General features: G+C 37.7%; 1 protein-coding gene across 1 annotated transcript in view; it reads left to right on the top strand.

Moving 5' to 3' along the window:
• Positions 1–27,908, top strand: part of LOC122815857 — a 299,383-nt gene that overhangs the window by 43,990 nt on the left and 227,485 nt on the right. The window contains exons 4-5 of the mRNA XM_044088675.1: positions 13,462–13,554; positions 19,225–19,252. Of these exons, the coding sequence (XP_043944610.1) occupies positions 13,462–13,554; positions 19,225–19,252 (121 nt within the window). The remainder of the gene's footprint in view (positions 1–13,461; positions 13,555–19,224; positions 19,253–27,908) is intronic.

Genomic DNA, 27,908 nt, shown 5'->3' with positions numbered 1-27,908 from the left:
GATGTGAAAACAAGGAGTCAATCCCAAAGCTTAGAGGTTAGTCTCATATTTGACTATTCGTAAAAGACATGTGAGGGTTTACCAGCTCAGCAGCCTGTGGAACCTCATTCTTAGTTCAAATGTTTTATTTTTAATTTTTACCTTTATCAAACAATACATGACAACACACCATGAGCTTCTCCTGTAGAACTATACTTAAGAAAACACTTTTGCCTGAGTTTCATCAGGTCCCTCTAATGGAATGATTTACTCTTTGATAATAAAAAATACCTGTTTTATGAGGCTATAACCAAATTGTATTAGTGTTAAATAACAAAGAGTTTTATCTTTCTGACTTAGTCAAGAATAAGGTCATCAACGAAGTTTTAAGTATACTAATTTTTCTGCTTTTTATTTTTTCCTCAAAACTTGTGTTGGTGAGGTCGTAACTAGACAGATTCCTGCACTTGTTCATTTTTTTTTTTATTTTTTGAAAGCTGGAGACATTGCAACATCTATGGAGGAAACAGTGAAAAACTGAGAAACATGATGTTTTTCAGAGTTCTTGGAAAGCCAGCAGGGAAATTAGATATATTGTTAGGGAAACAAAATTTATTGCATGTTTTAGAATGGCAGAAATAGCACACACAAACACACACACACACACACACATATATATATATATATATATATATATATATATATATATATATATATATATATATATATGTACATATATATACATACATATGCATTCCTCATCATTCCTGGGCATTAAGTTTACAGCTTCAGATGGAATATGAAAGGGGATGAAGGTTATACCATTAAATATTGAAGAAAGATATAAACTAACAAAGTATCTAAAAATAATATTAGGAATACCCAATGTAAAAAAATGGTGGGTATAATATCATGAAATGAGGTTACAGTAACTAGATGGTCTAAACTTATGTCAAGAAAAGGAAGGATGTTATGAAAGGGAGGATTTAGTTAAAAAAATAGAAATCCAGCTACAATTTTATTTAAAGGTAGGCAAAAATGTGAAATATAAAGAATGATATGTACTGGAAAGTCAAAGCATTTGAAATGTGCTTTGGATACATCTTCTAATAATTCCATGGATTACAAGAAGACCAAATAAGTTAATACATAAAGAAATAAACCAAGACGGTTTGGTTTAATGTCTGATAGTCACATGACGCTCAAGCAGGATTGACTAAAAAAGGCAATGATGCTAGGAAATGTCAAAGACAAAGAAGATGGAGGAGGAACCCAAGATGGATTGACATCATTAACGATGTAATGGATATGAATCTGTAAGTACATGAGGCAGCTGCTGACAGGCAGATTTAGTATTTTAGTCATTTGGAGCAAGTTGCCAACAGAGAGTCAGAATCACCAAATTACTAAACAAGAACAACCACAACAGAAAGGAGGAAGTGAGAGTAAACAATGAAACAACTGCAGCAGTGCTATTATTAAGACGGCAGTTATGTGTACTTGTTATAAGTCCCACAGAAGTAGAAATTATCACTGGGGTGATTTCTGGTGAAAAAAAAGGAGATGCTCTTCCATAATATATAGCAAGAAAGAAAGAATAGGTGTTAGGAGAAGTCCAGTCCAAGAATACAACAATTATCGGAATATCATGGGACATCAGAGACATTTCTATCATTCTATGAATACCTTCACTCCTTCAAAGTATTAGTGATTTTAGATGTCAGAAGTGAAACAGCAGTGATTCTGTCAAAATAAATAAAATATATCTCCAGTACAGATTATGTTCATAGGACATTACTAGGCATGTAGTCCAGGTGACCATTGAGGAGCCTAGCTCAAATTCCCAGTTGCCCATAAGTAGAGTGTGGTTAAGTGACTTTTTCAAGTCACACAGCAGGCAAATAAAGTAGTGAGGGGATCAAACCTGCACCCTAAACTGACATATAGCCTTAGAACAGCTTCAAACAGCCATTAAAAAGATTGAAGGGAGAAATGGAGTGTACCTGATGGTTTTCAAGTTGAATTATATAAGGGGTACAGGAATTGCATTTACTTTAATATATCTATTTAATGTGATCCAAAGGATATAGTCAGTTCTACCTTGTTTACCCAAAATAGAGTTATTGTAGTACTTAAAAGCAAATGGGATTAGAGTCAGAAACTACAGACTTAATAATAATAAGACCCCTTATTAATGTGATGCAAACATCGTTGCTAAAATAACAGACAGAAAGCTACACTATGTTACTCCCAAGATAATTCAAGTTGAATGGGGGATGGGATGAGTGATGTCAAAGTATGCACAACTACAGGATGTTCTAATTTTTTTCATAAGAATTCTGTAGAAGGTTTCAAAAGCTGAAATTGTGTTATTTGATGTGGTAAAGTAATTCAAGTCAGTTAAGGAGAATTTCATTTTAAAAATAACAAAAACTAGAAACTTAGGGTGGGATGTATGTCTCATATAAAAGGATAAAATAAAGCATCAGAGTTTGACATACTTATTAATAGTGAAGTAGAAGAGGGGTTTTAAATAAATGAAGGAAACAGACAGGAGTGACTTATCCGCAGACCTTTTCGTATGAATGATTGAAGTCTTATTGCAAAATGAATTGCAAGGTTTGGAAAACAAAGGACTGGAAATTCACTATTAAGATTATGTTGTTGATGAATATATCTAGATACCAGAAAATATAGTGCAAATTTTATTTTCCATTTTAATAATATATCAAGCACTTTTGCACAAGTCTCTGGGTTAGAGTGTAATCAGCCTAACACAGTGCCTGTTTAATGGGACGGAGCAGGGGCTGTTGCTATATGAATAATAAAGACATCCATAAGTATTTAAGGCTAGGGATAAGACTTCATTTCAGGTGACTGTGGGAAAATGTATTAAGAATAAAATTAAATCTATGGCATCCTAACAAGAAGGTGGAGGATAAAAATGCACTCTTTTACAGATCTGGATGATTTACTTAATGATTCAACCTCTCTAGTGATAACATATTTATTAAGGCATTTCCTTCTAAGAACAAATTAGCAGGAATTGTTAAACATGTAAGGAAATGTTAGAGAAAAAAGGTTTCTGAGTCTCTAAGCCTGGACTATGTGCATGCGCAGTCAGGACACTGAGAAGTTTGTTACTTCCCAACATATTTGATAATCTATACCACCTAGGAACACAATATGTGAGAGATGCAATTACACTAAGACTATAGAATACTTGCTGTCTCAATCACAAGCCAGTATATCTGGCACTGAGAAGGTTGTCTGCACAAACACTACAAACATCACACCTCTAACACTACCCACACTTGTACAACACACTCCCACATATGCAGAGGTTCTCAACAAAAACATACCTAAACAAAAGAGACCTCCAAGGCAAAAACACACGCACATCATAACCCCCAGCACTAAGCACCACACATAGTACACATGCCTGTGTCTCACAGCCTCTGAGGCCTACCCACATACCCAACATACTAGTCATAGGAGACTCTATTGTGAGACACACAGATGTGCCCCTCACCAGGCTAGACAAGGAGAAAGTCACGGTAACTTGCTTGTGAGTTGCTAGAATGCACTGTATCATGCACGCACTCAAGTCTCTCAACAACAGGTACTGTTATGATGCTGTCATAGTCCATGTTGGTGTGAATGACTTGAGACATACCTCCCTGGACTTTATGAAGAGAGAGATATGATTGAGATCTATGAATATCTGTCCCAGGCAGGTATGTCCCTAGCCTTAAGCAGCATCCTACCGTCACCCAAAATAGTGACTCAGTACAAACAGAAAATCATTGACTTTAACAATTGGCTTAGTTTCTGGTGCCATTTCAAGGGGATCCAGTACCTGACAGCCTGAGAGGACATGATTGACAGATCACAATGCTGCCAGAGATGGCCTTCATCTGTTTCCCCAGGGCTTCCAGCTTCTGGCAAAGGCTCTTGCCTCTCCCATAAAGCCTTTTTTAGGCAAGGTCATGAAGACAAAATTACCAATGTGAAAAATTATTTTAAATGAAATTTAAAGGTCATGCTGCTAAATGCTAGGAGTCTTAACATGAAACTGCACTCATTGCAAACATTCCTCACTCTGGAAGATGCTGACATTTTTGCAGTCACTGAAGCCTGGTTTAAAGCTGCGGAAAGCACCACAGCCTTAACAGGTTACTCATCATACCATACTTTCATACCCCAAAAGGTGGGGTACAAAGCCAAAGGAGGTGGACTTTCAATATTTATGAAAATCATACACACCTCCAGGCTGGCCAAACAGTATGATGAACAGGTGGCACTGTAGGTGCAGTTAAAAGTTGACAAAACCCCTATTCAAATCATAGCTAGCTATAGACCCTCAACTATGACTCAGGACACTCACTCCACCTATCTGGACTTACTTGAATCCATCAAGATACAACCCTCTACCCTGATCCTGGGCAACTTTAACTACCCAACCATAGTGGAACACATATTCTAGCCCAAACATGAATGCCCAGAGATTCCTCGACTTTGTCAGTGCCAAGCATTGGATCAGCTGGTCCCATGAGAGGTGGAAATATCCTGGAACTGGTACTAACCAACATGAGTAGCCACTGTAGCACCGTTGCAGTGGTCATCCTCTTTCGTAAGATCTGATCATAAAGTGATCACTTTTGAAGTCAACATCTACCCTGAACCCCCCCACCAGGTTTAAACAAAAAAACTTTTCCAAAGCTGACTTCAACCTCCTCAGAGCAGGTATAAGTAGCTTCGCAGCCACTGTCCCTTCAGTTGGAACTAGCAATAATGTCCAAGCCTACACCAAAAAACTATATGGGCACCTATATAGCTTCATGGACTCAGCAATACTGGACAGAGCCAAATCATCTTCCTCAAGGAAGAGTAAACCTGTCTAGTGGATAGCATCAGTAAACAAATTATATAATAAAAAATAAATAATTACTATCCAGGACCAAGAAGGAGCTGATGCCAAGTTAGAAGCAATCTCTTCATAGTCTGAACAAGGAAATAAGGTCACTGGTGAAAGTCTCTAAGGCTAAGCTTGAGTTCAAATTGGCCACATCCACTAAAGACGATCACAAAGCCTTCTTCACATATGTCAGCAATCTCAAAGGTAACACCCAAATCTGCTCTGTACTAGTGGTCAAGAACACCACAAACACAAATGCCAAAGATATGGCCAACCTGCTTTCAGACAGGTTCAGTGAAAACTTCAACCCCCTGTCCCCCCTATCAATAAATCAGAACATACACAGCACCTGCTGCCCCTCCCTTCATCACTTGGGAACTGGTTTTTAATGCCCTCTCAAAGGCATAAAATACTGCTGGCATGGGATGACATCCCTAACTGCATCCTACATGAAATCAGGAAAGAGCTCTCAGCAGCATTAGGCACTCTATTCAACCAAAGCCTGAGCACTGGCTTCGTCCCAACTGACTAGAGGATAGCCATTGTCATCCCTCCACTCAAAGGTGGAGAGTCCACTGACCCCGGCATTTATAGGCCCATCAGCCTAACTAGCCTTATCTGCAAGGCCAAGGAATGCATTATAATGGACCTTATAAACAAAGACTGGAGTCATAGATAAACTTACTAAGCTGGGCATAAATCACGTCACTCGATGGGTTGCCAACTGGCTTACTGACAGAACCCAGAACTCTGACTAACAAAGTTTACAGATGGTTGCAAACTGGGAGCCATTATTGAATCCCCAAATGATGTGGATATTCTGCAAAAGGGCCTTACAGAAACAGGTGCTTGGTACCAGAGCCATGGGCTCAAGCTTAATGCCAAGAAATGCATAGTTATCCCCTTTGGGAAAAACACATGTACCCATGAATTACCACATAGGTGGCAGTACACTAAACACCGAAAGTGTGATGAGAGACTTAGGGGCACAGGTGGACAGTGGTCTCACCTTCAATAACCACATCACCACAACAGTCAGGAAATCTTTCTATGTGTCACACCTCATCACTTAGGGCTTTTCATCCAGAAAAAAGGAGGTCATTGTCCCACTGTACTCATCCCTCATTAGACCCATTATAGAGTACAATGCCCCATTTGTATGTACCTCACAAGACATCTGCAACAGCTGGAAAGGCTGCAGAAATACCTCACTAAAGGAATCACAGGCCTAAAACAGATGCCCTATACTGGCTGTCTTAAAAAACTCCAGCTATACTCTGTGGCATATTGTCTATTCAGAGGTGATCTCTGTTTAACATACAAGACCATGTCAATCCCTGAGCTGTTGGACATGCTCCACTTAAAGAAATCCCAATCCCTCAGAGCCCCACGCTCCAGGGATCTAAACCTTGTCATCACAATGACCCTCTGTCACCCCTGTTCTTTTGTCTTGCCCTTAACCCATTAAGCTATCTACATAACAGATTAGGTCACGGCTACAATTTGGCTCTCAGAAAACAGCAAAGTGTAAAGACTTCTCTTTCTGTAGATGATTTAAAACTGTATAGTTCATCAGATGATGAACTGAAAGCACAACTGCAAGTGGTCAAAACTTTTTCAGATGATATAAGAATGTCATTTGGTCTTGATAAATGTGAAAAGCCAACCTTTAAAGCAGGAAAACTACAGCACCAGCAAAACATCAGTTTGGGACAAGAATGTGATATAAAAGAAGTTGAGCATGATGGAGTGTATAAATATTTGGGAATTGATGAAGGATGAACAATAGAACATAAACAGATGTGAATAAAACTTAGGAATGTTTTAGAAGACTTAAATTTATTTATTTACTGCATTTGTTTACCGGGAAGCTCCACTGGGCCTAGGTGACTCCATTTTCAGTGGAGGCCCGGAGAGAAAAGCTCCACATATATTATAAAAGAAAACAAGAAAAAATAACACACGATATAGAGTAAAATACAGTTACAAGGGTGTAAAATATCACCGATTAACACTAGTACAAATTATATACTGCTGCACTGCACTGCAGATAATATAATCTCAACAGTTCAGTTTATATACATATTTATACACTTCTACATTGTGTAGCATTCTTACATGTCTACATCATGTAGAATTATTAACATTGAAGGTGGAGTTTTCTTATTCATAGTTATTTGTTTGTAGGTGTTAGAAGCTAAGACTTAGCATGGCAGAGACAGCTCATGTAGTAGTTATTGCAGGATGAAGTGGACAAAGCTATATGAGTATTGGGATGGAATTAGAGGAGTAGATGGGTTTTTAAGGTGTTATTTTGGCACATGTACAGTGCCATAGAGAAGAAAGATGTTTTCAGGGGGACGTCTTAAAGAGAGCAGAATTACTGGTGGTTCTGATAGAAGGTGGGAGGGCATTCCAGAGTTCTGAGACAGTGAAAGAGTACAGCATTTTACATGCCGAGTGATTTGATTTGTCAAATTTCAGCAACAATTTGTTTTCAGATCTAAGGGGTTTGTGGGGGGTGGTATGTGGTTAGTAAGGAGGAAAGAGAAGGGTATATTGATGGTTTGTATATACAGTTATGTGCAGTAGTTAACTGAAGATATGTGAGGTAATGTGGCAGTTCAAGCTAGTCTAGATGACATAGAGATAAGCAGTGGTGGGATACATATTTTGAGTTTGTTAATAATTTGGCGATCTTATTGTAGAATGTGTTAAGTTTGGTTTTCATGGAGGATTGTATATTGGTGAGGATGGGAGCACCATATAATAGACATGGAAGCAGAACGGAAGAGGCTAAAGCTTTCCTGTTAGTGAAGTTAATGAACTGATTGTATCTATAAAGGATACCTAGTTTCTGATGTGTTTTTTTGATGTTGCTGTGAGTATGGAGGTCGAATGTTAGATTTTATCAATGGTGGCTCCAGCACTTAGAATGACTTCTATGATAGTATTAGTTATGGATTGGACAGAGAATACATTCCTGTTGAGAAGGTTATTTTTATTTGGGGGGTGAATATTAGTAGATTAGTTTTATTGGGGTTTAGAGCTAGGTGGTTGTTTTTCATCCACATTTCAGTAGCTGTAAAGGCATCTTGGGTTAGATGCCGCAGCACAGAAATGGATTTGGCAGTGCAAATGATTATGGAATCATCAGCATATTGAATAACTGTCTCATGGGCGAGAGTGGTATGGAAGTTAATGATGAATATACTGAATAAGACAGGACCTAGTATCAATCCCTGGGGAACTCCTGTAGTTGTCTTAAGAAATGGTGAGCAGGATAGTTGCCATTTGGTAAATTTAAATTAATACAGAAAATGGTGTCGACATCTAGGAACAAAGTCCAAGCTATAAACCGATTTGCTTTTCCTGTCCTAACTTACAATTTTGGAGTGACTGACTGGCCCAAAAGGTGTTGGATAGGTTGGACAGGAAAACAAGGATGTTTCACGCTCATCAAATGATTTATAAAAATCAATGCATGCCAAGATTATATATTCCCAGTTCTGAAGGAGTTATGAACCTCCTCAAAATTGATTACATGTATAGATCTGCAGTCATGGGACTGCATATATATATCTGCAGACCTCATAAGACCCAACCATAGTGTAAGTTTTGAAACATGAGAAGAATAACTCTAAGATGACTTCCCTACTTAGTTTAGCTGAAGCATGTCGGCATCAAGTGGGAATGGAAATCAAATCAGAAGTATATAAAAATCAGGAAGCAACTGAATGTGCCAAAAACAAAAGAAAGAATATAAGGTGAAAGATCAGATGAGAAGGCAAGAAATGTGGAAAATGCATAAATATAGTTGCAAGTATAGAAAATTCTTGGAAGAACCTCATGTTGATCAGGATCAAATGCTGGAATCGATAGGGAGAAGTGAATTTAAATCAAAGGATGAAAGATTAATATTGGTGGCCCAAGATAGTGGACTATGTACACATTTGTTTACAAAGACCATTGAACATGTGGGAGAAAGAGACAAATGTAGGTTTTGTAAAACAGAATTGGAAGCAGTCGAACATCTTTTTGCTGGTTATGATATACTAATGCCAGAAGGGCTGTTTACTGAAAGGCATAATAATGTGGCAAGACTGTTGCAATGGGGATTGTGCAAACATTATACTACTGAAGTAGCTGAAAAACACTGGAAACATGAGCAACAAAGCATTATAGAAAATTATGAAGTTTATATCACATGGGATCACCTATTATCAACAGTTCAAAAATAGATGCAAGATAACCAGATATAGTAGTCTATGAAAAGAAGACAAAAGTAGCATTAATCGTTGAAATTGTTACACCCAGTGACTAGAGTGTCTCATGTACAGAGTGACACAAAGTCATAAAATATCAAGCTTTGAAGCCAGAAATGAGGGCAATGTGGAAGAAGGATACCGAGACAGCTCCAGTAGTAGTACTAGGAGCAAGGGGTCTTATAGAAAATAATTTACAATCATACTTAGATATGTTACCAATCCATGTAACTCCATACGAATTCCAGAAGTAGTCATTACTGGGCACATTGTGGGTGCTGAGAAGAGCACTTCTGGATAACATCAAAGATTGAAACAACAATAATTTCATGAACTTCAATTATACTTTGACTTAGGAATGGGGTCCATTCCTGCCATGGTATTAGAAACCCAAAAGACTTGCAGAAATTAAAAAAAGGACAATATTACTAATCAAAAAGGGAATTACAGGAGAAAAGACCTGAAGTCAATAAAATAATTTGTAAAGGATGGAAGATAAAATGTTTACAGCAAAAGGTTAATGAGGGCTCAGGAATATATGGAGGATTAATAGTGGTTTGGAAATGGTGTACATACTGATGTTGAACTTGGAAGTGACAACAGTAGAAAAGGCATTGACAAGCAAAATGTTTGATAGCAAAAGGAGGAATGAAAGATAAATATCTAGAGTGGAAACTTAGAGAACATAAGTAGGACTTGTTATTAGTTGAACTCAGGAAAAGCTCAGGAGCAATAAAATGGGAGGCAGAAGTTTTGAGGGACTTTTACACTTCACAGGTGAGGAAGGAAAGGCTACAACAAAAAGGATGGTAATGGGGTAAAGAAGGCATGCTATTGACAAAAGACCCACATAATAAATAAGAAAAGGGTTTGTTGGAGGCACTTATTATTGTTGAGGAGTACCAGCAAATGGTTAGTAAACTAAAAGTAAAACAAGAAAAATTATCTGTAGAAGATGGGATCATGGAAGAGTTCTATAAAGGTCAGCATTCGTTCAGCAGTCAGGTGCAGTCTGTATTGAAGCAGCAGAGAATGGAGTACTAACAGAATCTGTTATTATTGCAAGAGTAGGTTTGATTCACTTATCCATTTTATAGTAACTTGGCAGTGCACTAACTAAAGATAAAGTCAATATTAGTCAAAACATTTGAGTACAGAATACTTCAAGTTTGCCTCTCTGCACAAATAGCTGATTTTTTTGTTGACTCCTACTCAAAATGTTAACAGCCTCAAAAAAAAAAAAAATACTGTGATGTTACACTATTTATAATAACCTAAAATTGCATTAGCTTTTATTCTGTACAAAGAACTGCTATTAGAAAAATAGCATTATCATATTGAAAGGTATAAAATAACCTATAAATAACTTATAAACAAGGGCATAGTATCTAAGTCCAAGGGAACAATTTCTTCACTGTGTTCCACCCTCATTAGGTCTATCATTGAGGTTAACACGCCCTTTGGTATGTACCTGACCGGCCACATGCAACAACTGGAACATCCACAGAGGATCCATACAAACAGAATACAATGGCATAGGAGGATTGCCTCAAAACACTATTGCTACAATCTGTTTCCTTTAAACTGTTGAGATACAGTCTATGCCTGGTATACGAGGAATCCTTGGATCCCATTTTAAAGGGTATTTTGCATATCCACAAAATGAATACCATAAAAAAGACACAATCTTGGGATTTAAGCTTTGCTTTTGACATAATCAGATATGTTGGAAGGACATGTATTTGTCTCTGAGAATTCCCATTCTCTGGACCAGGTTTTCCATTCATATGAAGCAGATGTCTTCGCTAACCCTATTCAACAGAAACACGGTGCAGTGGCTGGCAAATCAGAAATCTATCCCAGGTCTAGCACCTATGTCTCTAAAGGACAGGAGCAGCCTGTAAATCTTGCTCTAGTAAGAATGTACCCCATAAAATAATTTCTAAGCCATATAAACCTGCAAAATACAATTGATATGCTTGTCTAGTCTTATGAAGGCTCCAGTGGTCATTAGCCTAGTATACACCTATGAATAATCACTCATCAACTAGATTAACAACAATGCCTACTTTATACAATCAATCTTAAATAATATGCCGGTTTATTACCCTAGCAGATTATATGTAATATCACTGGATAAAGCTCAAACAGCCAAATGCCAGCTAATGAAACAAATACTGAAGCTTCTCCTGTCAACTCTAATAGTATGTGCTTCTGTACTGCAACTGCTGTCATTCCATAGAGACCATATTAAACACAAACGCCTTATATTACGGTTTGTTATTGTAGTCCAGATACATCTCTGTAGAAAAGACATCCTTTACATTGTTTACCAAAAGAATACTTATTTACCAAGATGGCAGGATTTATTTAGAACCCTGTACCTCATTGTATTATAAATAACTGTCCACTCTCCTCATTCAAATGCAATTTAAATAGATGCGTCACATATATTGACACTTGGAAATGCTGTGATGTAGGATAAACCAAAGCTTTAACACCCTTGCCCACTTCATTTTCCAAATATTGTCAAGATATACTGACCCTTTCAGTCCTATTCCTTTTGTTTAACACTCACATTAATTGTTTCTCAGAAACATCATGCCATGAAGTGTAATAACTACCTTAGCATAGTCTACATTAGCATATGTCTTTCATTATTTTCAACAAATCCCTGTGCTAAGAATTACTTCTAACAGCACCTGTTCACTGTAGGACTATTGTCTCTCTTCTAATAAAGAAACATGACATCTTACCATGTGAAAGATTTTTAAAAAGGCCAGTCTGAGTGATGTACTTATGATCACAATACAAAATTTCACTGTATTTATTTTTATTTTATTTTCCATTTATTAACTAGAGTAGTCTGACTTGGCATAACAGCCCCATTGGGAGCCTGGGGAGAAGAGGTCCACATATTAGTAATACACTGATACAGCAGTAACAATATATAGTACCACTATACATTAGAAGTGTACACTTTGTAGACAATTGCAACAGATTTTAACCAGACATAGTCACCACATCTTGAGATTACTATTTACATTAGGAAGTCATGTGTAATAGTTAGACAATCATAAATATTTAGATGCATCTAGTAAGAATGTCAACAAATACATTTATATTCTGTAGCCAAATATGGTGGAGTGTAATACAAGCACTGTTCGCACTAATAAATGGGAAGCGCGAGTTTAAGGTGGGAGAAGAAGACAAGAGCATGGATTGATGGAGATACATTAAATATTAGCAAGATGAGTCAGGAAAGACATTAGAAGAGGTGAAAGAGAGAGTAAGTGATAGAATTTGTTTACAAGGCTGGGAGAAAGAACCTGTTGTGAATTAAAACCATCTTACTTGTGGATTAACACCTTATCTGGGCCTTATTTTAGAGTTGCAGTAACTACATAAAATCTTTCGTATGGTTCTATGACTAGAGTTTGATACATTAGTAACTAAGAGTCAGAAGTAGAAGTACTAATTATCAAAATGATAGTAAACCAATAACTATCAAAGATTGATGTTTTACTTTCATGTAGTGGTTTTGTGTACCCTGTACCTTCCTACTACATAAACATAGTAACTCTAAATCATTGTATCCCTGCGAAGAGTGAATTCTTAATGATATTAAAGACAGTAAACAAAAAAAGAAAGAAATCAAACTTTTATGATTAGACACCTCTGAGTGTCACTTCATTTTGTATAAGTATCAGCTTTTGTCGTATAAAAAGGTGTCAGGATTATAATGCTTTTGGATTGCCTCAGTGTATCCACTACCAATATATAATCATATTTTGTTATTTTATACCTACAGCTCTGGCTATAGCTAAAAGAGCCATCAGACCAGTCCACTTACCTTCTTAAAACTAATACATAAGTGATCCTCTTTGCCAAAGCCATTGCCTTCACTGGTGCTTCTTCATCAGCCCCAGGCTAACATTTCCACTTCTGGTTTTACTTCTGTAGAGTTTCCGCCTTGTTAGATTTGCTACATTACATAATGTACCTTTATTTTTAATATGTCTGTACCCCACTGTGTTATGCTGCTTGTAAATTTATGTTCTGGTAAGTAATGACAGTCAACCACTCATTAATGTTACATAAGTAAACAGAAAGACTGATACAGTGACATATGTAAATTGAAAGACGGAAACCACAGTTTCACAATTCTGTTTTATATACATTGGTGTCTCTTCTTTGATCAATTATTCTAGTCCAATTGACCATTGGTAAAACTATCTAAATGTAGACTGAAATACTGACACCAAGAACAACATAATTAAACTTTTTTTTTCCCTTCAGATAATTCTACCAACATAATAATTGCAGTGGTATGTGTTTTACTACTGCTCGCTGCGCTTGGCATAATCGGATGGCTATACATATCAAAACAAAGTAAGTTGTGTTTTTTAATGGTCCAGCATTAGAAAGACATTAATAAATATAAAAAACTCTGAAGTGCTACATTAAAGAGAGATTAACTCAACTAACTATGGGTATAGGAAGGAAGTTGCTTGCTGGTTCATCTGCTTTCTTCATAAGATGAGCAGGTTTTCACAGACTTCCATCTTTCTACATACAACAGGAAGCCTGTTTGTTAGACATGCTGATTTGTATTGACATTGTACTTATGTACTGTATATGTTAAGTATGTTGTTGTGGAACTGCAGTGGTGTTTAGTTGCAAACACTTTGGTAAACTTCAGCTATTTGTCTCATTTACAACCAACAGTACCCATGTATTTGTTCAGCCATCATTCAATATCATTTGACACATAAGCTTCTTTTATCATGCACAGTATTAGACATTATTGGCATACTGTTATGATCCTCTGCTCTGTGGCTGATGTCATGATTTGTATACATGGAATAAGTGTGTAGGAGAACTCTGACACTGATTTATCTCACAGTAGCCTACTAGTACTCCTGTATGCTCATGAAGTGTAAACATCGCAGTACTATATATGCTCTATATAAGCTGTTTACCTTACCTTTAAAGATGGCTCTGCACCTGGTTGACATGCACTTAAGCATTCAGGTGATACATTGTCATGAATATATTCTTTAAAATATTGGTGCTTCATTTTGAAATTACTTTTTTGGATAGTACTACTATTTAACCATGCTGCAGTACAAGAAGGAGTATTAGCCATTGGACACTGTCATCATACTTTTTTAAATTGTGGCTTTTTTTGTATATTTGCATCTACAAAGATCATCACGATAAACTGGAATGGATGTCTTCTGTTACAAGTTTCTTCTGAATTCTTGTATCATAGAAGGCTAAGCTGTATTTGTTTTCTGATGCACTAGCTAAGATAGTTCTACATTGTTCATTAGCCCTGTCTATAAAGTCCCCATATCTCTCATTTTACCTTATTATTGTCATCATTATGGTGGTGTTCCTATTTTTATAATTGTTTGTATACCCCATCAGTGCTGTCCTAGTCTGGCTTTTATATCTTATTTAATCCAAATCACAATGTCCATTACTCACTGAGTAGCAGGTATTCACTTAGAAACTGTTTCATGTTAATTTCAAGTTATTATCGAGATGCATACGATGAATCCACAGAATCCCACAATTAAATAAATAAATGCAGCATGCATGTTATTAAAGACTGAAGTGCATTATTTGTGGTGCATACTTATGGAATTGGATTTAAGAAGATGTGACCTGCTGTTGTTGTAAAACTTTATTCCTCCATTGAAAACAGTACATAAGTCAGCATTTTGCAGATGCATTTTTCACCATAAGACTGCACATACTTGGCTGGATGGACCATAGAACACAAATGTTCAGTACTCCAAAACAGCTATTGCACTCTGAAAAGTGTAAGACCCAGTCTTGACAGTGTTTTTGGGGGGTTAACAGAAACTTGTTAAGGACACCTATGCACGCTCTCATGACTGGGCCTCATGCAATGGACTAGCAGTAGGCAGTGTCATCCAGTAATGAACAGCATCAGAAGGTAAAACAGCTTTTAGAACTTAATTTTGCCACACTTGCAGACAGAATGTGTGCAGAAAAGTATTTAACAGCTTTTACAGCTGCTAGTTCAACAGAGGGACACTTCCTATCTGAATGATATATATCTGATAATGCTAAATGCTTCATGGTCATACACTTTTTTTTTAACTGGTAGCAGACGAAGAAGAGAAAGCTCAATGCACTACAAAGAATTATGGGTAGATCTCTTCAATAATAACCCTCCTTTTCATATGTTTCTGAAAGGATATCAAGATTCGTCTCTAGAGCTTTGCTATCAGTTTGAATTCCCTGGCACTCATTTCTCAAACAAGTAATAAACAGACGGTAATCAGAGATACAATCATAATTCTCTTTGTTATGCTCTTCATCATGAAATATGCACACATCTACTGAACGTCTAGTTAAATTAAACCTCCCACTTCAAAATATGCCTTCAGTTTTAATTGGGCATACTACGTGTAACTTTACCGAAAGGATTACTGTTTTCAGCTTAGTCAGCAGACAAAAGCCCCGAAAACATCTGCATGACACCCATTCAAAAAATCTTTAAAAAACAATCACTTTGTCTGGAACAACTTTTAATGTGTATGAACAAGCATAAGAACACTCAATATCATTAAGTTTTGTATTGGAATTAGGGCAGCTAAGGTTCTTCAATTATCGAAAGAGATTCAGGGATGCCATCAGTACTCTGGTAGGATGCTGTTAGTGGAATTATTTTTTTTTTTAATTGAGTACAACTGTCTGCTGCTTTATGACCAGAATTCTGTATTTGATATGTTTGTTCCCACTTATGAAGTTAACATGGGAGCACCTAGAAAAAAAAAATATCAGCAATGTCGTGTTTCCTATCCATGAACTTTACCTGATTTTGCAGCGTGTCCATGATTTTACCTCATATTGTTTGTCTGTTTGTTCCTCATAACAATTGTGGTTTTCTAACAAACGATTGAGGAATACAGTCATTAAATAATGACAGGCATTTAAGTTTTGACTGCATTTTATTCAAAAAATGCATGTTAATGAAAAACCTGTTATGCTTGCAACTTTCTACATAAATAACAATATTTAAAATCTGTTCCTAATTTTGGGTCTTTATCCCTCAATTACTTTAGTTTTGTCCCTGAATCTTGGACTGAAAGGTTGAGAGCTATATTTGTGACACTTATCTAAGGAACTAAACCATGATTTTTTTTTTATTGTCCTGTCAGTATTCGGTCACAAATTATTACCTGAAGATAACATCTAATTATGTTTCTGTTGTCTAAGGTGGACTAACACTAAACTTCTTTTAATTATGAGATACTTTATTTTCCTTGATTCTCATGTGCATCATTTGTGTTACTGGGGTTACCACTACTCCTGAACAGATTCATCATCCACATAAAACCAAGTACATCCCTGTCCCTGTTGAAGTGTAACCTGGATCTGTGGATGGGAATTAAGGCATTTATCCCAGGATTGCTCCTGTACTACTTATACCTAAATGCTACAATATGACCCTAACAAATATTCAATAGTTTTACTCGTGAAGTAAGCAGTGTCTTACCCAGAACTAATCACTATCATATGGGTAGTATATAATTATACTACCCATATGATAGTGATTAGGGTAGTATATAATTATAGACCATGGAATTGGGTAAGGATAATTTGAACTAAAGGGATAACTGGCCTATGCTTAATATAACCCACAACGGCAGTTAGGATACCATTCTCAAATGAATCTATGAATCTATGAACCTATATATCTTTGACTTCTGGCACCTTTTGTAATCTTTAGAAAATTGTCTCATTTACTTCACTGGTCAAGCACTGTTTCAGAAATCACTTCAGCCATTACGAAGTTTGTTTTTTTTTTTTTTCTCACTGTATCTCTGTAACTATGTCTACATCTTTTATTGTTCACTTATGCTGACTGAGTTTTGAACACTGGTTGTACTTTTTGTGTCAGTGAAAATGTGTATTTATCATTACTCCTCACTCAGAATTAGCAGGGTACATATTATAAATGATTGAGCATACTCTATCAAACAAGCAATTACACAAAATAACATAGATAAAACATAAGACGCTTTGTTACCCATCACAAGGTCTCTGGCACTAGGTGTAAGCTGGTAAGAAATCTTATTTGTTCTCCCCCAAATTGTTTTTCATGCCCTCACCTAATTCACCATCTCTAGCATGTATGATGCATGTGAGCAAATTATGTGTGCCTGTATTTCTAGTGTGTTTTCCTAACTGCAATTACAAGTCAAGCTGACACAGGATAATTTTGCAACAACAGATGTCACTCAGACTGTACATCTGTATTGAATGTGCAGTGCAAGAGCTGATTAATCAAGAAAAGTGAGATGAATCAGTTGATGCTGACATTTTGCAAGATTTATTTTCCAAACAGCTTTAGCACATGCAGTATGCCTGAAATGCAACATTGAATGCCATTAATAAAGCATGATTACACCTGCTTGGTTATGCACTCCATTTTGATAAGGAACGGTGATGCATTTTGCCTTCCATTTATAAATAATATAGCTACAGTACAATAGGTGATATTTCATTGCATGCTTACAAAGTTAGTTGCATTTCCTGCTTTCACAGATCATCAGTATATAATGTGCCTCCTTGCTATCTATGTAAAAGTGGTGCATAATAGTTATGCAAGAATAATGTTGCTGTTTTTACTTACAAATCTTATGACTTGGTCATCCAACAACATACAGGATACTTAAAGCAAACTGGTACTTGCAGTCATTTTATTACATGGATTTTACATTAGATTTAGAGATTCTTGCTTAAAATAAATACAGTTTCATTCTCACAGTCACAAATCTTTTATGATAATTTTATATTAGTTGAAGATACACTTATAGCAAAATAAATTAATATAAGGACAGACTGATCAACTTTCCATTTATGCTTAGCCAAAATATTGTGCACAATTATATTTTTTATGTTACCAATGCTTTAGTGGGTCCACTTTTAAAGACCTTTATTATTTTTACAACATAAAATGATATATAGCAGCAAATAACTACATAAGTCGCATAATGCATGGCATACTTGCAATAATTATATGTTTTTCCAGTGATGCATGTATGTAAAGGAACCTGCTTGTTTATGTACCTTTATACCTGAAAATTTGTTTTTCTATAATAACCACACTTTACCCAACATCAACCATAAACATGCACAGGAAGTTGATAGAAAAGTGTTAAAATTCATAAGTTTAGTTTTCATTACCTGGATGACAGAGGTGTAGATAATTATTCTGCTCATGGATCTGTCCCCGATCTGGCTTCACCTCAGTTTAAAAAAAGGTCCATTACAAGTCTGGCATTCCTTAGATAAGGGACAAGCCAACTCGGTTCTTCCCTATCTACTGACACTTCAGAACCGAGGAGCAAACAAAAAAAAGTTTGTTCCCAGTCAGGAGTGCCACAACTCTGACTTGAGGAATAACAAAAACAAAAGCTCTTCTGCCCTTTTATACTATAGCAAACGGTGTTTATAACAAGCAGTATGGAGGGATATATTCCTTCTTCTTGGACCACAAATGCATGGTAATACACTTAGGACTGATTGACATCTGCTGATCAGATCCCATAACACTTTGTGCCCAAGGGTCTGACCCTTTCATCCCACCCTAGCTACGAGTCTGCTAGATACCTTTTTTTAAACATTTGTGATAGAGATCAGAAAATCCATTTTGCAATCTTTGAAACTCATTGGCAGTATAATTCAGATACATATTACCCTCCTGTGTATTGATCTCTTTGAAAAAATACAAAGTTTAGCATATTACTAACATTTAAGATGATACAACAGCAAATGAAATTGTGACTGGAAAGTTGTGTAACTGATATTTTTATATGGGAGTATTGCATTTTTACATTTATTTTAGCAGAATAACATACAGGCTACTCAAAATTATTTTGTATATCATATTTTAATACATATTTGCATTCATGTATATTCCATGAAGTTCCTGCTGTGTTTAAACTGCAAAGTAAAAAAAATATTCTCTCTCTCTCCTCTCTTTTTTTTTTTTTTTTTTGCTATGGCATCATGCAGAAAAGAAAAAGGTAGAAGGAGTCACTGGGTAAGGAATATAACAATTATAACCATCTTAACTACAAAATTATATGTGTGTGTGTATTTTATTGTTGTATTTTTGAAATTACACTGTGATAAAATTATGGCTTAAATTCCAGAAAGTCAGTTATGCAAAGTGAGGCTATTTTGTTGAGGAGCAGTTGGTGTCACTATTTCTGAATTCTGCCACAGCTGTACTTATGCAAAAGTCAGTGGTCAGAGGTACCTTAGCATATCGGGTTATGGAGATACATACAGTTACAGATATCGTGGATTAAGGCTATGACCTGTTAATGAGCTACTTTCTTCCAAACAGGGTTTGATTCCCTCAGCTTTCTTTTGTCTACTGTGTGATCTTGAGATGGTCACTTAGAGAGTGCTTGGGGACAACTGGGAATTTGGGCTAGGCTCCTCAAAGGTTACATATGTGCATGCCTATTAATCATCTGTGAAACCTGTAGCCATTAATGTTACCTATTGCAAGCCTGAGAAGTCTGCTGTTACAAGCACATGCAGTGGCATAACATGTTATGCACATGACTAACAGTATATATGCACATTGGCTTATTGGAAAGGCACATTGATAACATACACCAATGTGCCAGGATAATGTGCTACTACTCACCACCAGATGTATGGCTTGCACAACATGGACTTTGAAACTCAGACATATATATTCAAATATTGGTCATCCACAAAAAAGCTTAGCAATAGGCCTCATAATTTCTCCCTAAATATCAAGTCTAGCAGATTAAGTTCCAGTTGCCAGAAAAAAGCCAAAGGAAGAAGCCATTTCAACAAATGTGGCCATGATCAAGATTGTTCATATTTTTACATTACCATTTCTTAACGCTTCTGGGTCTCTTTTTCAATCATGGCACAAGCCACTAGGACAAAAGTAAATGCTCAATATTTATAAATGTCAGCATATATATATATATATATATATATATATATATATACACACACATACATACATATGCATATCGATAGGTCATCAGTAAAGGTTACAGTATCCAATTAACCAGCATTCATTAGGGTGGTGAGATTAAACCAGAGGCCTATCCAGCCAAAACCCACGACTATATCATGAGCAGAAGCAGAATACAAAAAGCCAGTGCTTAGAAGTCGAGCTTGAATCTTAGACCATCGGGTTTTGAAGCAGAGATCTTATTTCTCAGCCATTATGCTGTACATTTCTTTGTCATATTTCACTTTAAGTAAGTAAACAGAAGTAAACAATTTCTGTAGCCCATGGGCTATTTTATTGATTACTTCCTCTTCACTTTTCATTTTCCAGAGGACTGTTATCAAACTATTAACTTTTTTTATTATTTGATCTCTCTCTGCATGCAAAGGTATGGCAAAAATTGATCACTGGACATTTCTGTGCACTTTTTAAGGATTATTACTGATTATTATGTATACAGCTTTGTTATATTGGATTATTATACTAAAAGTCGAACCCTTTGTACCACAACTTGTAAAACATATGAAAGATTCAAATGCAATTGTTTTTAAAAAAATGCATATTTTTTGAAGTCGCAGAACATTATATTTATTTTATTAGTAACATTTAGGTATGTTAATCAACAGAGAAATGAAAGCTGCACTTCTTTATCATTCACATATGTTAAGACTGTCATTTTGAAAAAAATCATTATGACTTTAATATGATTATACATTCAGATGACAATATCCCTCTCTACTGCCACATGATATGCATATTGCATTTTCAGAAAACATCTGGTAAATAATCATTATATTACATGCCATATGACATGACCAATAGAAATAGGGAAAGAAGATAGCAAAACTGCAAATACGTGTGTTTGTCAGAACAAGTAAAATACGTGTATCTGGTTGTAACATTTTCAGTGTCAGAAAAAAACAATTTTTTATGACATAAGAGTATAACTATTATTATTCATAACTTAGTAATGATATGATTTGGGTATATATTTACCAGAATCAAATAATCAAAATGCTTATTTTTTATTGAACAGCAAAAAACAAAGCATCAACTTGTTGTACAGGGCTACTTATGATACATAACACTAAAGTAATATGTCTGTGAATCAGTTTGAAATATCCATGCATATTTCCCAAAATAATACTGAATGACCCGGCAATCATGCAGTGCAGGAGTTGCATTGTGTCTTTGTGGACTTAGAGAAACCATATGACAGGGTGCCTAGAGAGGAGTTGTGGTATTGTATGAGGAAGTCAGGAGTGTCAGAGAAGTATGTAAGAGTGGTACAGGATATGTACTTGGGTAGTGTGACAGTGGTGAGGTCTGCAGTGGGAGTGATGGATGTATTTAAGGTGGAGGTGGGATTACATCAAGAATCAGCTCTAAGCCCTTTCTTATTTGCAATGGTGATGGACAGGTTGACAGACGAGATCTGATAGGAGTCCCTGTGGACTATGATGTTTGCAGATGACATTGTGATCTGTAGTGAGAGTAGGGAACAGGTGGAGGAGACCCTGGACAGGTGGAGATATGCTCTAGAGAGAAGAGTAATGAAGGTCAGCAGGACTAAGACAGAATATATGTGTGTGAATGAAAGGGAGGATAGAGGAAAAGTGAGGATGCAGGGTGTAGAGGTGGTGAAGGTGAATGAGTTTAAATACTTGGGATCAACAGTTCAGAGGAATGGTGAGTGTGGAAGAGAGGTGAAGAAGAGAGTACAGGTAGAATGGAGTGGGTGGAGTAGAGTGTCAGGAGTGATTTGTGACATAAGAGTACCAGTAAGCATGAAAGGGAAGGTCTACAAGAGGTTAGTGAGACCAGCTATGTTATATGGGTTGGAGACGGTGGCATTGACAAAAAGGAAGGAGTCAGAGCTGGACGTGGTAGAGTTAAATATGTTAAGATTTGCACTGGATGTGACGAGGGTGGACAAGATTAAGAATAAGTATATTAGAGGGTCAGCCCAGGTTGGAAGGTTTGGAGACAACGCCAGAAAAGCAAGATTACGTTGGTTTAGACATGTGCTGAGGAGGGATGCAGAGTATATTGGGAAAAAGATGCTAAGGATGAAGCTGCCAAGTAACAGGAAAAGAGGAGGGCCTAAGATAAGGTTTATGGATGTGGTGAGAGAGGACATGCAGGTGGTTGGTATGACACAGCAAGATGCAGAGGACAGGAAGAAATGGAAACAGATGATCCGCTGTGGCAACCCCTAATGGGAGCAGCCGAAAGAAGAAGAATACTGCATGACCCTTTGCATGGAATTGTTTGTGGTAATTGCAGGTATAAACTCACATTCACGTTTTCCATTCTGAATACACTTTTTAGCAAATAGGTTGAAATGTTTGTGTGCATGTGCTGGGGGAAGGGTATAATTCTTTTGATATAAAATCTCTGGCGTCCCTACACAATCTCAAGGAAAAATTCCTCGAGCTTTAGTAGTTCATTGAAAACAAAAAGATGAGTGGCATATGGCCGAATGCTTTTTGCCTAAGGAAATCATTGCCGGAGTGGTTTCTAACTATGCACCAGCAATAATTCAGGTTCTAGGGAAATTTCTCCTTTGTTCAAGTTGGTGTGACCTTGGAGTTGGCATATATAAGTTCAGGAGGTGTGGGGCCCTTGTCCACACTGCAAAAAAACAAGAAAAAAAGGGAGTTTTTCACCCCTCTTGGTTTTCATGTATTTTTTTTCATTCTGATGAAAAGTCATCTTTCAGAAAATCAGTGTTTCATAGTAGAACCAAAATATCCTTATTTTCTAGTATGGGTCTATTTCATAAACCTGAAATTTCATCTACCCAACAGAGACAACAAAACTGAAACTCCAGAAGACTGACCACATGGAACACCAACTTTAAACTCCAGGTAGGTAATCACTTGTCCAACCGGAAAAACAAATTAAAACCAAAGCAAAAAAAAAAAAAAAAAAACACCCATGTGGGGGGCTTCACCCCCCAATGTGAGGGGTTACACTCCTTCACACCCCCTAACCAAATATACCAACTCTGAGATTGCACTACCACTGGGGTAAGGCGCAAAAGTCAATGTGGTGGCCAGGTCATTGCTTATCTGAAGTGAAATGTTGGTGTCCCGGGCAGTTGGTTTTCTGGAGTTTTGGTTTTAGTATCTCAGATTTTTAAAAGTCGGAGAAGTAAAATTTTGGGTTTATGGAGTAGACCACTGCTACATAGCCCATTCTGAGAATTTATAAACCACTCCCAATGGAAACAATTACAGTGTAAAATGTCAGACAATAAAAGTGAAAGATTAAGACATCCTACATTTTGTAGCATCAGGGAGCTATAACAGCACATCCAGGTATAAGATGCATGTAAGTCTGTAATTCTAACCTCAGTGAATTATTTATTTTTATTTTATTCTTTGTTGATTGGTTTAATCCCATTAGGTCAATGTCCTAAGGTGATATTTATACTAACTAGGGGAAATTTGACAAGGGCAATGGGAAATTCCCCTACATATTCTTTGATAAATGCCACATGATCTTTCACATCCACTAATTCAGGCAGGTTGGACCATGGTTTAACCTCCAATGCAGAACGCAGTATACCCATAATGCTGTACTGCAGTGTCAATAGCTGAGTATTAAAAGAAGTACCTGCTGTGGGAGAAGAACTTACAGTCTTCCATTCTTCCAGCACCAAAGTCATGTAGGCTTCCTGTTGTGCTTCTAACACTAAAAAATTAAATGCAATTCAACATCAAATTATCCAGAAAATTTTAGCTGCTATATTTTTCTGGAAAATGGTTCTGTGAAATACATATGATCTTTACTTCTATTAAAATTACTATATAATAAAGATATAATCTGTCATAGGCTACATTCTGTTACTGTGAGAAGTCATATAATAGATCCAAGTATAATATAACCGAGACCTCCCTAATGGCCATGTAGGCCTACTGGTAGAAACTATCAATAAAGAAGTCTTAACTCAAAACAGGTTGGCATCTTCTATTAAAATATTTTGGAGATCAAATCTTGATATTTATTTATAAACGTTATTTACGCTTTGTTTAACAAAGCAGCTAGATGATGAATTTTGAGTGCAAAGTCACAGTTATAAAAACGTGCAAGTTTGTTGAATAAGGATTCCAAAATATTTCCTTAAGTCATGCTGTAAATTGCAGTAACATATTACAAACATGATTTCATATCATAAGCCATCCTCACACTGTCCCCCAGATTTATGAAGCCCTGCATTGTGTGCAGGATTAGCCTAAGAGCTATTTTCGGCAATATGGCCGACGTGCGATCCAGTAACGAGCTCCCGGGATGTGCACATGAGCTCTTAGACTAAAACTGCACGGACTGAGCTCCTGTATGAAAATGACCCTCATTTGCAGGTGAAAGCCATGCAAATGAGGGGTAATTTGCGATCCAGGAAGCTGGCAGCTGTCCTTGCAGGATGAGTGCAGTCTACAGAAATGTACTCGGTTAGTAACCATCACAACTTAGTTATTGATCACAACTTAATGCATTAAATATTGATACCCTCTCCTGCCTTTTCTTCTCCCTTTTCCCTACCTCTAGCTAAAATGCCCTAGGTGACACTCAATTACCTCTATATATTTCTACCCCTTTACTGATTGACTTTCTCTTTCTTGCACCCAATCCCTCTAAGAATTTTTTTACCTGAATATGGAACTATAAATATGTTCATCTAAATGTACTGTATTAAATATACTACCACTATGGTATATAAGGTACAAATGTTTTTTTAATTCTAAATGTCTTTAGTATGTTCACTTTAAATGTGATATATTGAATGTACTATCGCTATGGTATATAATGTGCAAACACTTTTGTAATTTCTTAAACGTCAAAATGTTTTTATACTAAATGTTTTATACTGACTGTATTACCTGGAGCTTTTCTCCCCGGGCCTCCACTGAAAATGGGTCAATGGCCCAGTGGACTTTCCTGGTCAACAAATGTTAATAAATAAATAAATAAATAAAACTACAAAACGGAGGCATGACAGCCCCAAATAAAGTGTGTATATGATGTGTAATCCATGCCAATGGCCATATAATTGGCCACTGGCATGGAAAACAGTGTAAAAATGAAATATTTAACTTTTTTTTTGGCCGATATTGGCCGTTTAAGCTAAGGGTAGCGGCATGCAAATGGGACTGGGCTAAAAAAAAAACGTAAAACAACCATTAAGAAGAAAATCATTATTTTGCCATGATAGTCAATGGTAGGCAGAATACAACATGGCCAGTGCAGACTGGTTGCTGGGGGCGAGGCTGAGTGTGGGACATGTAACTAAGGATTAGCAGGCAATCCTACGCAAATGAGGGGAATGATAGAGAATCCCAGATTCCCTGTCAGTGCAAGCCTACACCCAAGAGTTTAGGACTAGGAAAACCATGAGTGTAAGCCCTAGACATAGCTGACATCTGAAGGGGTGTGTCAGGCATGTTGTAAGCTAATTGGAGCACTGTGGCTCGTGTTTGCCCTTAGCTAAGCTAAGCTAAGGCAGGGGGTGTGTCTAGGGCTGTCCTATCTTACACCAAGAAAATCATGGTGTACACAGGTAGGAAAAGCCAAAATCCTGTAAAATGTGCTTACAGTGTGTACATGTGTTTGTGCGGAGCATACCAGGTGTAAAAAAAAAAAAAAAACAGGAAATAGCAGCTCCGTTCACATCTGAGCACTGTGTTTGCATGGTGCGCCCCCGGGCTTAAACAGGAAGGCAATAGGAAGGGAAACCAGCAGTAGGAAGGTAACCACGGAGAACTAGCATAGCTGGCAGGTGAAATGTATCAGAATCAGCCAATTACACAGGCAGCAGCCCAGCCCAGGTCAGAACTCCACTATAAACTATGCAAACACCTTCCCCTCTGGTTTTTCCCAGAGTCTACACCACCAGTGTATACAAGCAGGGGAATTTTAACAAACAAACCTACAAAATGAGAAGGGCTGCAGCAGGCAACATAGAACAACATGTGCAAGAGGCTGAGGGTGGTGAGGATGTCAATGCTGCCAAACAACCCACAGTGAGGAGACAGAGAAGAGTGTACAGACTCAGGGAAACCCACCAGGGGCTACATGAGCTGGAGATAGTGGAGCCCTGTAGGGTGGACAGAGTCTTCCTACAGCAAATTATTGAGCTGTGCCAGCCACACCTGATACACCAAACTGGCCGAGGGGAGCCCAACCCAGTGGATACCAAGGTATGTGTAGGCCTAGGTATACTAGCCACAGGTACCTCCCAAAGCACAACTGGGGATAACATGGGGACCACACAGGCATCAACATCCAGAGTATTCCACCAGTTCCCGGATGCCATGTCAGCACATGTCAGTGAGCACATATATTTCCTCAACACCCATGAGGTGATGACCAGCAATATGCGTCTCTTCCACAAATAGCAGAATACCCTGGGGTAGTGGGTGCTATAGACTGCATGCACACATGCATCAAAGCACCACCCAGTGAGCAGGGTAGGGCCTACATTAACCGCAGGGGCATCCACTCCATCAACTGCCAGGTCGTTTGTGATGCCCAGGGCATTATAATGAATGTGTGTGCTGGCTGCCCTGGAAGCTATGATGATTCCCACATATGGCATCTGATGTAGTTGTACCAGAGATTTGCCAATGGGTACATCCCCAATGGTCACCTAGTGGGGGATGCTAGGTACACACTGGAGCCGTGGCTGATGACACCCATCAGAAATGCACACACACTTGAACAACAATGCCATAATGAGGCACACGCACAAGCCAAACATATAATAGAGCGTGTGTTTGGGATGCTCAGGTCACAGTTCCAGTGTCTGGACACATCCAGTGGAGCCTTGCAGTATTCACCACGTCATGTACCCAAATTGGTATGGTATGTGCTATGCTACACAGTATGATCTTGTGGAAACAGCTGCAGCAGGAACAGCATGGGGCAGGGCCACACAGTCCCCCATCAATGCCAAGGCCTGCACAGGCACAGAGTGACCTGAAGGAGGAACAGCCTGAGCTTGCCCCAGTAGGCAGAAGGAGTCATGCTCAGTATGCCCTGGCCTTGGCAAACAGGCAATGCAAAACACATGCACTGACACAGTAGGGACCCAGGGAATGACACCTCTCTCTGACTCGCACATACAGTAAAAGGGTTGCCAAATATGACACTACCTGTGCTCAACCATGTATAGGGAGTGTACGATGTGCATCCGACATAGGTAGAATATTTCTTATATGGTGGCCCTACAATATATCACAATGTCAACCATACTGGGATAACAGTTGTAAAATAGCTGAGAGGCTGGGGTGCAAAGCCATACCCATACATGTGACATCAAGACCAAGCAATCACAGTTAGCAACCCCAGTATTACCCAGAGCACACTCTCAACTCATGTCTCATACACACACATGCCTAGGCAAGGGCCAATATGTGGGTAGTACACTGCATATTGGCCACTGATAGTAACTATGAAGTAATAGCAGTGGGCTACAGAGGGCTTATCACCCTGCCCATAAGTCCATTTTGCACATACATGCAGACAGTGCACCTCCCCCATGATCCCCAATGGACACCTGCACCACCTGTGGTGCCTTCACATGTGACCCACAATGGACATACCATGCTTGACAACATGCCCTGTATGGGGAGATGCCACTGACACCAGGGAATGTTGTTAGCATGCTATCAATGTAGGTGCAGGGTAA

Source organism: Protopterus annectens, chromosome 1.part1, assembly GCF_019279795.1.
Source record: "Protopterus annectens isolate FY-2018-M chromosome 1.part1, PAN1.0, whole genome shotgun sequence".
Taxonomy (NCBI): Eukaryota; Metazoa; Chordata; order Ceratodontiformes; family Protopteridae; genus Protopterus; species Protopterus annectens.
This window is presented reverse-complemented; position numbering and strand designations above follow the sequence as displayed.